At 41.6% G+C, this 14,776-nt stretch overlaps 1 protein-coding gene across 1 annotated transcript; it reads right to left on the bottom strand.

Annotated features, from left to right (window-relative positions):
• Positions 1–1,152: 1,152 nt before the first annotated feature.
• On the bottom strand, positions 1,153–14,233 carry LOC124023933 (C-type lectin domain family 4 member M-like). The gene is made up of 7 exons (XM_046338098.1): positions 13,739–14,233; positions 13,509–13,610; positions 12,909–13,154; positions 12,465–12,610; positions 5,409–5,521; positions 5,161–5,291; positions 1,153–1,259 (listed from the first exon to the last, which is right to left on the bottom strand). Exons 1-7 carry the CDS (start codon positions 13,935–13,937, stop codon positions 1,153–1,155), a joined length of 1,044 nt encoding a protein of 347 aa, XP_046194054.1. The 5' UTR covers positions 13,938–14,233.
• Between the last annotated feature and the right edge of the window lie 543 nt (positions 14,234–14,776).

Below are 14,776 nucleotides of genomic sequence, written 5' to 3'. Positions count from 1 at the left end.
ACAACATCACCCTATGTGCAGCCATCAGCAATGTCAAAGTGGGTCTATACAACACAGCACAACATCACCCTATGTGCAGCCATCAGCAATGTTAAAGTGGGTCTATACAACACGGCACAACATCACCCTATGTGCAGCCATCAGCAATGTCAAAGTGGGTCTATACAACATGGCACAACATCACCCTATGTGCAGCCATCAGCAATGTCAAAGTGGGTCTATACAACATGGCACAACATCACCCTATGTGCAGCCATCAGCAATGTCAAAGTGGGTCTATACAACACGGCACAACATCACCCTATGTGCAGCCATCAGCAATGTCAAAGTGGGTCTATACAACACGGCACAACATCACCCTATGTGCAGCCATCAGCAATGTCAAAGTGGGTCTATACAACACGGCACAACATCACCCTATGTGCAGCCATCAGCAATGTCAAAGTGGGTCTATACAACACGGCACAACATCACCCTATGTGCAGCCATCAGCTATATGTCAAAGCAATGGGTCTATACAACACGGCACAACATCACCCTATGTGCAGCCATCAGCAATGTCAAAGTGGGTCTATACAACACGGCACAACATCACCCTATGTGCAGCCATCAGCAATGTCAAAGTGGGTCTATACAACACGGCACAACATCACCCTATGTGCAGCCATCAGCAATGTCAAAGTGGGTCTATACAACACGGCACAACATCACCCTATGTGCAGCCATCAGCAATGTCAAAGTGGGTCTATACAACACGGCACAACATCACCCTATGTGCAGCCATCAGCAATGTCAAAGTGGGTCTATACAACATGGCACAACATCACCCTATGTGCAGCCATCAGCAATGTCAAAGTGGGTCTATACAACACGGCACAACATCACCCTATGTGCAGCCATCAGCAATGTCAAAGTGGGTCTATACAACATGGCACAACTCCTTCAATTTCTAGATCAGCTGCACAATAACATTCTTCAACAGGAGGGGGAGCAGGGCAACCAGAGCAAGCCCAATATGTTGTCATTTGGGATTATGTGATTTTCCATCAGGCTGCTCTGGTTCACACCTGGTTCAGCGTTCTTTTTTTTGCCAGCATATTCCCAATTTCTGATGAATTTCTCAGCATGGCGGTGGAGTGTATATGACAACCCTTACACACAGCAAAACCTCCTGGGGGCAATGTTGGACGCCTGTGGGGATGTGTCTGTGGAGTCTCTGGGGTTTTCTAAGGCACACAAGGGCATTTTTCCCAGGCTGCCTGGCAAGAGCAAACATAATGTGTGATGTTGATGAGACATTATGGCCTGACCCAGACCTGAGAAGAGGTGATGAGAACGCCGATACTGAGTAACCTGTACATTTGCTGCGTTTGGAAATAAAGCTTTTGTAAATGGGGTATTGTACTGTGCATGGACTCTTCCTTACATGTTCTGTCAGTGTGACATTTCAAAGGTGAGGTTTTTGATCAAACAGCCTATACAGTAATATTACCTTCTCCACTAATGTAAGAGGTATTTACTACAGTAGTGTTTTGAATGTCTCACCAGGGTGTTCCTGAAAGGGTTAGTTATCTGGATATTTAGTGCTGTGATTTTACAAAGTTCCAAATGATTTCTCTGAGAACCTATTCTAAACATTTTGGTAGCAGTGTCTTGAATGAATCCCTCCAGTGTGTAACAAACATTAATGTAGTCTGTCTTTTTAACAGCTTGTGTGTGTTGTCTGAGGGCAAAGTTTGAATTGTGACCCAGAAGTTAGATTTTTTTTACCTTTGGATGTTGTGCTGCCATCCTGTTAGAAGGTAACAGATTATTTTATTACAATGTTTAAATTGGATTTTCATTGTGTTCAATGGTGTTATTTGCCCCTAGTGGCGCTTTCTGGTACTTAGAAAGTCAACGCAAACGGGAAGTTCAGAATTTGTTTTGCACGCATAGAAGCAGCTACAAACAACGCTACGGTGCAGGTCTTTCAATGTAGTTATTTCTTGTCACGCTTCAGCCTTGGAAAAATATTTGTTTGTAAGTTCGATTCAAGCATTTAGCTAATGATGATAATCTTGTTATTGATAGAGTTTCTTACATATCAATGTTGGTTGCATTTACTCACAAATTGCAATGCCTTTTGTGTATGTCGTTAGCTGTGTTACTTTGCTCATGCGTCATGCAAACGAATTGTAAAATATACAATACTGTAGTTTTGTTACTGTTTTTAGTGTAATATGCTTTGTTATTCTACATAGATGGTTATACATTATTAGAGTAATGAAAGGAGCAATTACCATATGGTTAACAATTAGCTATATGGTTTGGCATCATGCCAGATGCATGGTACCTTAGCACGTGCTTTGTATTTATGCAACTTCAAATGTTTAATGTACAGCTACAGTATGTCGGTGTGAATTGAACACTAAAGTATATTCTTTTCTGTATTTTGCAGTTTCACAACATAAACGTTTCAATACATTAATTCAAAAAAAGTCACGCCTTGGGAGTTTTATTGAAGACTTAGTTGTTAGCTATCTGTCTAGTTTTGCATGGGAACGCAACTCAAGGGCAGAATAGATGTGTTTTTTAAAACATTTTGTGAAGATTTGAGGAAATGGTGAGTTGTTCCAGGAATTGTGTCTTAGCAATTCGGTCTTCTCTGTTGGGAGCCATCTACACAGTTTCCCAGGGAAACACCACATCAGATATGAATGACTCACAAAGAGCTAAGTATTCCAGTAAGACATGACAAGCAGGTCTGGTACATCTAATAGAGGTGTGTGTGTGTTCGCATGTGAGTGTGTGTACATTACCCTACTCTGTGTATAGCCTACTTGTTTGATTATTTTGAGTCACTTTCTTTTTATCCTCATTTCCAAAAAGGGTCAGGGAATTACAGTCACTGTCTGACTGTGAAAAACACCTGTAGACTTTCTATAGGAAGCCACTGTGTCCACGTGTCTTTCCTCACTCCAGACTGAGTTCAATTACTTTATCTGGGCTTGATTGAGATTGCCTGGAGCAATGGAACCAATAGAATAAAAAAGTGAAATGTCACTCCAGGCTTGCCTAAGAAAACACTACAATTATTTGAAAGATTTAAAATACTATTTGAACCCAGGTCTGCCTCACTCATACCTGGCGAGTGTGTGCTAAAAGAATGCCTCCTCTTCCTCCTTCTCTTCCTTCTCCCATCTTAATGCTCCTATCTCTGTGTTTTATTGAATATCTGTCTGTACTCTCAAGGGTTTTCAGAGAACAGAACACTTCCACTAATCACCAGTATATAGGAAGTGAGAGGTGGTGTTTTCCATTGTGTTGTAGTAAGGGACAGCCCCTCAATGTAGTTCTGAGAACAGGAGGAACACCTGATCACAGCTTCTATGTTAATGGCACATTCTGTGTAAATGGCTGTGCAGTACGTTTACTGTTAGGGTGTTTGTCATGCCTTGTTTTTCTGCTCAGAGTGTGTTCTTATATACGTGTATGTTTACCTGAGAGCACCTGTGTGTGTCTGTCTGTTGTGCATGTCAACATGCTGTGTGCGTGTATGTTTGTTTGTACTGTCGTGTCTTTGGCTATGCCGGATGAAGTGATATGACATGCTATTCTATCAAATCCCTTCTCTGTAATTAATATTACCTGATTGAGCTAATCATGTCAATGTAATTAACTAGAAAGTCGAGGCACCACAATAATATTTATAGAGCAGTTATCTTCCGAATAAACTCTTAAAGAGGTAGTAATATTTTACATCAATAGTAGTCAATATTAATCGTCACCTTATTTCAGTCCAGTTTATCAGTCTATCAGGACTAGAGAGAACTTCTATCAGTTAATGGTTCTCTACAGGACTGGAGAGAACCATTAACTGATCTACTCTACACAGGACTGGAGAGAACCATTATCTGATCTACTCTACGCAGGACTGGAGAGAACTGCTATCTGATCTACTCTACACAGGACTGGAGAGAACCATTATCTGATCTACTCTACACAGGACTGGAGAGAACTGCTATCTGATCTACTCTACACAGGACTGGAGAGAACTGCTATCTGATCTACTCTACACAGGTCTGGAGAGAACTGCTATCTGATCTACTCTACACAGGACTGGAGAGAACTGCTAACTGATCTACTCTACACAGGACTGGAGAGAACTGCTATCTGATCTACTCTACACAGGACTGGAGAGAACTGCTATCTGATCTACTCTACACAGGTCTGGAGAGAACTGCTATCTGATCTACTCTACACAGGTCTGGAGAGAACTGCTATCTGATCTACTCTACACAGGACTGGAGAGAACTGCTATCTGATCTACTCTACACAGGACTGGAGAGAACTGCTATCTGATCTACTCTACACAGGTCTGGAGATCTGTTTCCATTACCTCAGAGTGGAGGAGCTAGAGTTTCTCACAGTCAGTGGGAAATGTCTTGTATATTTTTTTATAACAGAACGGATGAAGATAAAGTTTGGGAGATAGAGAGGGTCAGAAAGGATGTAGACACACTCTGGGGGCATGTGTGGTCTAGAGTCAGGAGTTTGGACCACTTCACCAGACTCTGGCATGTATCTGTTTGCACACATAGATTATATGAGCTGCGTCTCTTAAGCATATTGATGGGTTCACCTAGATCACTCAGGTAGGCCGTGTTTGCACACATAGATTATATGAGCTGCGTCTCTTAAGCATATTGATGGGTTCGGATTTCTAAACATGAAATATTGTTAATCATCAGTTATGCTAGAGACATGAGGAGTGCCATAAGCTGGTTTCTACACCAGAAGTTAAGGGGTATCTGTAGGAGGAATGTATATGGTTGGGTCAATGAAGGTTGGATAGGAGCCAGGTTTATTTGGGAGGTCCTGAGTAGAGGACATTACATGACTGCAGTGACTGGTAATGGTGGCGAGCTGTGGATTAGTGAAGGTCAGGTCATGTTAAAGGAGAAGTAATAGTTTATTACCCTCATCACTTTACATATTTTTTGCTAGGCAGGAAGTTATGTTTAGAGAGGAGGACTTCAGCCAAATTGGGGTGTATATATACTACCATTGATGGAACCATGTCTTTGTCTTATGCAATTGTATGACCCAATGGGTGAATAAACTTGGTTAAAGTTGAACTAATCGTCGTGACTTTTACTAGGTTCTTTAGAACCTAACAATATGCATATTTCTCACATATCCAGGGGAGCGCTGCAGAGCACGAGGTGTCATTCCAGGCATCATAATTCATCTGAATCATTCCACAGTTCTCCTCTCTTCCACCATTCGGTTCATCAGGATGCCAGTACCTACAAAGGCAAGACAAGATACAAAACACGTTTGCCCACTCTACAGAAGTGTTTAAAAATCTGAAAATCTATTGTCTACCGTGATTGAATTCAGGACCAAATGGACACATCTCTCACTCTGCTGTAGTTAGCTGTGTGTTGTCCACCCACGTCCAGAGACCCTCACTCTCTTCATCAGTCAGACCAATCCAGGACATCACCTGGTAGAGGTTCAACGTCTTTATGTAGTCCTGTTTAAATGGTAAAAGAGCATTTCCTAAATGAACGGTTCAGATTCAGGTTTATTTAACATTATATGTACAGTATAAAACCCCATCAATTATGTGATACCATACAGCAACTTTAAACTGGCTAAACCATATAAATCAACCTTAGATTAGCTCTCTGGTGGTGTAGCTTCAACTGAATATTGCGTAGAACTGCACAGATCATATAGGTTTTAAAGAAAATGTTTTGAAACCCCAAAACGGGTCGCAACTGAGTCAAAACACTTCACTGTAGGTGTCCTTATTCATGCATTCGTTAAGCCTTCATACATTTTAAAATGTGTCATAAACTGTCGTAAGTCATTTTAAATAGTGTAAAGTGTGTTATAGATGACCAGTTAAAGGGTATTATAGAGGCGTTATATAATTAACCAACCTCTCTGTCACATTACTAAATGAAATGGAATGATGGGCATCATAACTATGTCATATGCCTTTATAGTGTGTGTACAGACACCTTTAGTAACGTTACATTAATCTGAGGTGTTATAAAACAGTTATGAATGTGCTTATTCCACAGGATGTGTTGAGTAGAGAGCTGCACCGACAGATCATTGTGGGCGGAAGGCATTTTTCATGCTGCAGGTGAGAGCGGGCCGTAGGCATTTTTCATGCTGCAGGTGGGAGCGGGCGGTAGGCATTTTTCATGCTGCGGGTGAGAGCGGGCCGTAGGCATTTTTCATGCTGCAGGTGGGAGCGGGCGGATGGCATTTTTCATGCTGCAGGTGGGAGCGGGCGGTAGGCATTTTTCATGCTGCAGGTGGGAGCGGGCGGATGGCATTTTTCATGCTGCAGGTGGGAGCGGGCGGTAGGCATTTTTCATGCTGCAGGTGGGAGCGGGCGGTAGACATTTTTCATGCTGCAGGTGGGAGCGGGCGGTAGACATTTTTCATGCTGCAGGTGGGAGCGGGCAGGTGGGAGCGGGCGGTAGGCATTTTTCATGCTGCAGGTGGGAGCGGGCGGTAGGCATTTTTCATGCTGCAGGTGGGAGCGGGCGGTAGGCATTTTTCATGCTGCAGGTGGGAGCGGGCGGTAGGCATTTTTCATGCTGCAGGTGGGAGCGGGCCGTAGGCATTTTTCATGCTGCAGGTGGGAGCGGGCGGTAGGCATTTTTCATCCTGCGGGTGGGAGCGGGCCGTAGGCATTTTTCATGCTGCAGGTGGGAGCGGGCCGTAGGCATTTTTCATGCTGCAGGTGGGAGCGGGCGGTAGGCATTTTTCATGCTGCAGGTGGGAGCGGGCGGTAGGCATTTTTCATGCTGCAGGTGGGAGCGGGCGGTAGGCATTTTTCATGCTGCAGGTGGGAGCGGGCGGTAGGCATTTTTCATGCTGCAGGTGGGAGCGGGCGGTAGGCATTTTTCATGCTGCAGGTGGGAGCGGACGGTAGGCATTTTTCATGCTGCAGGTGGGAGCGGACGGTAGGCATTTTTCATGCTGCATGTGGGAGCGGACGGTAGGCATTTTTTATGCTGAGGGTGGGAGCGGCGGTAGGCATTTTTCATGCTGAGGGTGGGAGCGGGCGGTCCGGCAGACCATTTTGGGATGAAAATGTGTTTTTGTCCCGCAGATTAGTTGGAAAAGGTTGTCTTTCTGCTTTCTCCAATAGAAATGAATGGTAAAAAATGTATTGTGGCATTTTGCAGACACTTTTATTGTAAATAAGAATAGAATATGTTTCTAAACACTACATTAATGATAACGTGATTACATGATTACGGATAGTCCTGAAGGATATTTATGCCTTTGTAACTTGCTCATTCATCATTATTCACGATTCATTCAGGACTATCCGTAATCTTGGTAGCATCCACATTAATGTAGATGTGTTTAGAAACATATTCTATTCTTATTTACAAAGTGTCTCCAAAATGACACAATACATTATTTACCATTTTACCATTTTTTTACCATTCATTTCAATTGGCACAAAATAATCTGAAACACAACCAAAACAAACAGCAAATGCATCCAACAGGTTTGTAGAGTCACAAGATTGATGTAATCACTGATGGCTAAGAATATGGGACCAAAAATGTACGTCTCTAGTACTTTAATACACATGAGAATTTGTCCCAATACTTTTGGTTGCCTAAAATGGGGGTCTATGTACAAAAAGTGCTGTAATTCCACGGGTCTCATGTCAAATCCAAGGTGCTGGAGTACAAAGCCAAAACAACAAATGTGTCACTGTTGCTGTTCTTTTGGAGCTCACTGTATGTGTGGTCCCAATGAAATAGAGTAGGCTGCCTATTCATGGGAGGAGAATCACGTGGCAGGAAATTCACTTCAATATGATTAGGCTATAGTTTACTACATTGTCTGTGTAACGGCGTTTGTCTGTTGAAGAAAGAGAGTCGGACCGAAATGCAGCGTGTTGGTTACTCATGACTTTAATGAAAGAATCGCGGTACATGAAATAACTGAAACTAAATACAAAAACAACAGAATGGAACGTGAAACTAATTACAGCCTATCTGGTGAATACTACACAAAGACAGGAACAAACACCCACAAAATACAAAGCGAAAGTCAGGCTGCCTAAATACGGTTCCCAATCAGAGACAACGACAAGCACCTGACTCTGATTGAGAATCGCCTCAGGCAGCCAAGCCTAACAACACCCCTAATCAGCCGCGATCCCAAATAATACAAACCCCAACACGAATACAACATATAAACCCATGTCACACCCTGGCCTACCCAAACATATAACAAAAACACAAAATACAATGACCAAGGTGTGACAGTCTGTAAATAATTATGGAATGAAATGGAGGGAGCTCAACCAACGTAAGACGAGGTGCAATTAAAAATGTGAGTATCATTGAAAAGCAAAAGGCGCAATGCGTGCATAGGTTACCATGGTGAGCAAGCATTCAGCCTTTTCATTTCAACACACATTCCACGATCTCGCATAATGGCCAAGCTTTTGGGCTTCATTTTAGATTTGCAATTTTTTCATGGTTGTAGGTAGATTTTTAAGGTTTTGGAACAAAGAGCCTTTTGGGAGCCAAATGAACCGGCTCACTGAAAAGACTCAGAATGCCCATCACTAATGTGCTTTGTCAGTGGCTGTGATGTAGGTTTCAGCCAGGAGTTGAAGAACAGACGGAAGAGCGAAGGAAACACCACTTTCAATGAGGACAGTGGAAATTTCCAGACGTGAGTCCTGCACGTGACTGGGAGCGTGCCTTTCTTGTTTTTCCTTTTCAATTGACGGAGCTATTGTCCGGTTGAAATATGATCTATTTATTTATGTCAAAAACAACCTGAGGATTGATTATAAACATCGTTTGACATGTTTCTACAAACTTTTATGGTACTTTTTAGATTTTTCGTCTGTCTGTTGTGACCGCGCTTTGTTCCAATGGATTACTGAACAAAACGCACCAACAAAACGTGGGTTTTTGAATATAAAGAGGGTCTTTATCGAACTAAACAAACATGTATTATGTAACATGGAGTCTTGGGAGTGCAACCATACGAAGATCATCAAAGATATGTGATTAATTTTATCGCTGTTTCTGACTTTTGTTACTCCTCTACTTGGCTGGCTACTGTTTGTAATGATTTGTCTGCTGGACGCTGTTCTCAGATAATTGCATGGAGTTTGCTTTCGCCGTAAAGCCTTTTTGAAATCTGACACAGTGATTGGATTAACAAGAAGTTTGTCTTTAAGCTGATGTATAACACTTATGTATATTTATTATGAGAATTTCTGTTTTGTTGAGTTTCACGCTCTGCAATTTCACCGGATGTTTGAGACAGTGGATTACTGAACAAAACACGATAACAAAATGGAGGTTTTTGGATATAAAGAGGGACTTAATCGAACAAAACAAACATTTATTGGGTAACTGGGAGTCTTGTGAGTGTAACCATATGAAGATCATCAAAGGTAAGTGATTTAATTTTATCGCTATTTCTGACTTTTGTAACTCCTGGTTACTATTTTTAATGATTTGTCTGCTGGGTGTTGTTCTCAAATAATCGCATGGTTTGCTTTCACAGTAAAGTATTTTTGAAATGTGACACTGTGGTTGGATTAACAAGTTCATCTTTAAACCGATGTATAACACTTGTATGTTTAATGACTTTTTTATAATGAGTATTTCTGTTTTTTAATTTGGCGCTCTGCAATTTCACTGGATGTTGGCCAGGTGGGACGGTAGCGTCCCACACCCCCTAGAGAGGTTAAATTACTTTTTCCCCTCATCAATCGGCACACAATACCACATCATGTAAAAGCAAAAATAGGTTTTTAGACATTTTTGCAAATGTATTAAAAATGTAAAAACATACCTTATTTACATAACTATTCAAACCCTTTCTATGAGACTAGAAATTGAGCTCAGGTGCATCCTGTTTCCATTGATCATCCTTGAGATATTTTTACAACTTGATTGGAGTCCACCTGTGGTAAATTCAATTGATTGGACATGATTTGGAAGGGGAAACACCTGTCTATATCAGGTCCACCAGTTGACAGTGAATGTCAGAGCAAAACCCAAGATATGCGGTCAAAGGAATTGTCCATAGAGCTCCGAGACAGGATTGTGTCGAGGCACAGATCTGGGAAAGGGTACCAAATAATGTCTGCAGCATTGAAGGTCCCCAAGAACACGGTGGCCTTCATCATTCTTAAATGGAAGAAGTTTGGAACCACCAAGACTCTTTTTAGAGCTGGCAGCCGGCCAAACTCAGCAATCGGGGAAGAAGGGCCTTGGTCAGGGAGGTGACCAAGAACCCGATGGTGACTCTGACAGAGCTTCATAGTTCCTCTGCGGAAATGAGAGTACCTTCCAGAAAGCAAACCATCTCTGCAGCCCTCAACCAATTAGGCCTTTATGGTAGAGTGGCCAGGCGGTAGCCACTCCTCAGTAAAAGGCACATGACAGCATGCTTGGAGTTTGCCAAAGGCACCTAAAGGACTCTCAGACTATGAGAAACTTGATTCCTTGGTCTGATGAAACCAAGATTGAACTCTTTGGCTTGAATGCCAAGCGTCACGTCTGGAGGAAACCTGGCACCATCCCTAAGGTTAAGCATGGTGGTGGCAGCATCATGCTGTGGGGATGTAGACTAGTCAGGATCGCGGAAAGATGAACAGAGCAAAGTACATTGATCCTTGGTGAAAACCTGCTCCAGAGTGCTCAGGACCTCTGACTGGGGCTTAGGTTCACCTTCCAATAGGACAACGACCCTAAGCATACAGCCAAGACAATGCAGGAGTGGCTTGTCGGGACAAGTTCTGAATGTCCTTGAGTGGCCCAGCCAGAGCCCGGACTTGAACCCATTCGAACATCTCTGGTGAAACCTGAAAAATCCCCATCCAACCTGACAGAGCTTGAGAGGATCTGCAGAGAAGAATGAGAGAAACTTCTCAAATACAAGTGTGCCGAGCTTGTAGTGTCATTTCCAAGAAGACTTAAGGCTACCAAAGGTGCTTCAACAAAGTACTAAGTAAAGGGTCTGAATACTTATGTAAATGTGATATTTCACTTTATGTAATGAACTTCGTCTGCTGTTTGAAGAGAGTCAGACCGAAATGCAGCGTGTAGGTTACTCATGACTTTTAATGAAGATAAAGAGGTACATGAAATAACTGAAAATACAAAAACAACAAACGAGTGAAACTAATTACAGCCTATCTGGTGACTAACACAAAGACAGGTACAATCACCCACGAAATACAACGCGCACTCAAGCTACCTAAATACGGTTCCCAATCCGAGACAACTAGAATCAGCTGACTCCAATAGGAATCGCCTCAGGCAGCCAAGCCTAACTAGACACACCCCTACTAATACACACTCCCAATTAATACAAACCCCAATACGAAATACAACATATAAACCCATGTCACACCCTGGCCTACCCAAACATATAACAAAAACACAAGATACAATGACCAAGGCGTGACACTTTAGTCTTTTATACATTTACTAAAATAACTTGTATCTAAATTTATGAGGGAAATTTAAAAAACTATATATATATATATATATCTTAGAATAAAGCTGTACAAACAAAATGTGGGAAAAGTCAAGGGGTTTGAATACTTACTGAATGCACTGTATTTTTATTTTGGTTTGCCGTGAGCTAACCTAACTTAGCAGGCCTGAGAGGAGTTCCCACATCCAGATGTTAGTAATGTCTGGGAACAGGCTAACCGTGAGAACATCACAGTTCTCACTTCTAGTGTGTTGTTGTGTTAGTATGTCCAACCCTACTTCAGATTTCATTCAATCTCAATACCTTTTCATTGGATCTCCAAAATGTCTATGAAATTCTAGCTTTATGATTCACTGACACAAGTGGACAGTTTGCAGATCCAATGAAAAGGTATTGACAGCTCTTGTGTCAGCGAATCATAAATAGGAAGAAGAGTGTAACTTACTAAAACAACAACACATTAGAACCAAGATTATATGTTGATGACAAACCAACAACATGTATAGCTAGTAACGTTAGCTAGTTAGAATGAGTTATACAACGTGTTTTAAGATGAAAACGTAATTGCTTTTAAAGTGTATGTGAAAGATAATGTATTGTGTGATGTGCTGCAAAGAAAGCTTCATCATTCTAATTCCTCCTGTAGCTAGCTAACTAGCTAACAACAGCTAGATGTAGATATGACCTAATATAGATCTGGTATTATAACTTTCTTGCTGGTGTTTGGAAACACATTTGTTTGTGTTTTGACCGTAATGATTTGAGATAGAGCCTACTGATGCACCCATTTTACCAACAACCATATCAGCAACAGGTACAATACATCCAACTACTAACAGATTTAATTATATTAGAAAATGTGATTTTTATAAATCTTTCTGGAGTATAATCAATGTACTAACAACATTCAGACACTGAACCAAACAACATGGACCTGCAACAGAGCATCTCACCTGTTCCTCTCTGCGTTGGATGATCACCAGGTCTCCTCCTCTATTCAGACAGTCCTGTCTGCTCTCCTCCCAGGTTTTAGACACGATGGAGAGGAAGTAACAGCTGCAGTCAAACTTCCTCCACCCAACAGGACAACCGCTTCTCTCTGTTTCACAACACAACACAATAAAATAAAAAATAATGATACTAACAATAATAACAATAATAAAATTAGCATAAATAATAATAATAGCAATAATCATTTTAAAAAGAGCACCAATAATAATACTTATTATTATTATTACAATACTACTACTACTACTACCACTAATAATAACAGTAACAATAATAATACTAATACTAACAATAATAATAGCAATACATGCCACATGTTATACATCACGATTCACTTGTCTAGATATTAATGAGTAATTAAATATATAGTGCAGAACAAAAATAAATACCAGCTCTCCAAACCAGCAGGTCTCTCTCCCTCGGTAACTGGTCTCTCTCCTCAGTCAGATTGTTGTAACTGGTTTGTAACTGGTCCCTCTCCTCAGTCAGGTTGTTGTAACGGGTCTGTAACTGGTCCCTCTCCTCAATCAGATTGTTGTAACCAGTCTGTAACTGGTCCCTCTCCTCAATCAGATTGTTGTAACTAGTCTGTAACTGGTCCCTGTCCTCAGTCAAGTTGTTATATACTCTGTCATCTGAAAGAATCAAAACATTTGAAAGTTACTGAGTAAAACACCAGGTGTTTAGTAGCCAAAACATATAACAAGATTATAAGCAATTAACATATGAACTCACAGTAGAGATACAGTCCTATGATCCCAGACAGTAACATATGAACTCACAGTAGAGGTACAGTCCTATGATCCCAGACAGTAACATATGAACTCACAGTAGAGGTACAGTCCTATGATCCCAGCCAGTAACATATGAACTCCCAGTCCTACCCAGTAACATATGAACTCACAGTAGAGGTACAGTCCTATGATCCCAGACAGTCCTCACAGTAGAGGTACAGTCCTATGATTCCAGACAGTAACATATGAACTCACAGTAGAGGTACAGTCCTATGATCCCAGACAGTAGGAGAACACTCAGCAGCCCCAGACACACTGCTGCAGCTCTTAAAGGTCTCTTCTCTGGTTGCTCAGACTCTGTGGACACATAAAGGAGATTTGTGTGTGTGTGTGTGTGTGTGTGTGTGTGTGTGTGTGTGTGTGTGTGTGTGTGTGTGTGTGTGTGTGTGTGTGTGTGTGTGTGTGTGTGTGTGTGTGGACATTACCTGAGAGGTTAGCTCCTGGTCTGCTCCTTGGCTTAACATCCTCAGTCTTGTTTCTGAAGTCATTAAACTTGATGGTGTCTGGAGTTTCATAAATGTCTTCATAGATGTCGTCTCCTCTATTATAAAAATGGTCCCCTGAAACACTTTGTTTTCCTCTAACTGCTTCATTGGCATAAACAATGTCCTCAGACATCTCCATGGTCAACCACCTTCTCAACTTGAGAGTCGTCCAGTCAGTCTGGGGCTTACTATATGTGATACCCACTGGACACAAACTGGTTGTATCAACGTTGTTTCCACGTCATTTCAATGAACCAGGAGGCGGTCAACCTTGTTTTCTTCCTTCTCATCCTGGTTTATCTGGAAAAGCCACAAACAAATTCATCCTCCATTTCCTTTCACATTTCCATTTTGGACCATTCATTTACTTTTCTGTTGCCTCGAAGGTGTTTCCAATGGCTCTCCTCCTCGTTCCACTGATGTACAGCACAGTAGTTGCTCAGTCGTCTGCAAAGGATCAACATTTCCAAAAGTTACTGATTACAAGACCAGGAAATTAATAGTCAACATTTCTAACAAGGTAAGAAATTAACACATGAACTCACAGTAGAGGTACAGTCCTATGATCCCAGACAGTAACATATGAACTCACAGTAGAGGTACAGTCCTGTGATCCCAGACAGTAACACATGAACTCACAGTAGAGGTACAGTCCTATGATCCCAGCCAGTAACACATGAACTCACAGTAGAGGTAAAGTCCTATGATCCCAGACAGTAACATATGAACTCACAGTAGAGGTACAGTCATATGATCCCAGCCAGTAACACATGAACTCACAGTAGAGGTACAGTCCTATGATCCCAGACAGTAACATATGAACTCACAGTAGAGGTACAGTCCTATGATCCCAGACAGTAACATATGAACTCACAGTAGAGGTACAGTCCTATGATCCCAGACAGTAACATATGAACTCACAGTAGAGGTACAGTCCTATGATCCCAGACAGTAACATATGAACTCACAGTAGAGGTA

Source organism: Oncorhynchus gorbuscha, unplaced genomic scaffold (genome assembly GCF_021184085.1).
Source record: "Oncorhynchus gorbuscha isolate QuinsamMale2020 ecotype Even-year unplaced genomic scaffold, OgorEven_v1.0 Un_scaffold_1728, whole genome shotgun sequence".
NCBI lineage: Eukaryota > Metazoa > Chordata > Actinopteri > Salmoniformes > Salmonidae > Oncorhynchus > Oncorhynchus gorbuscha.
This window is presented reverse-complemented; position numbering and strand designations above follow the sequence as displayed.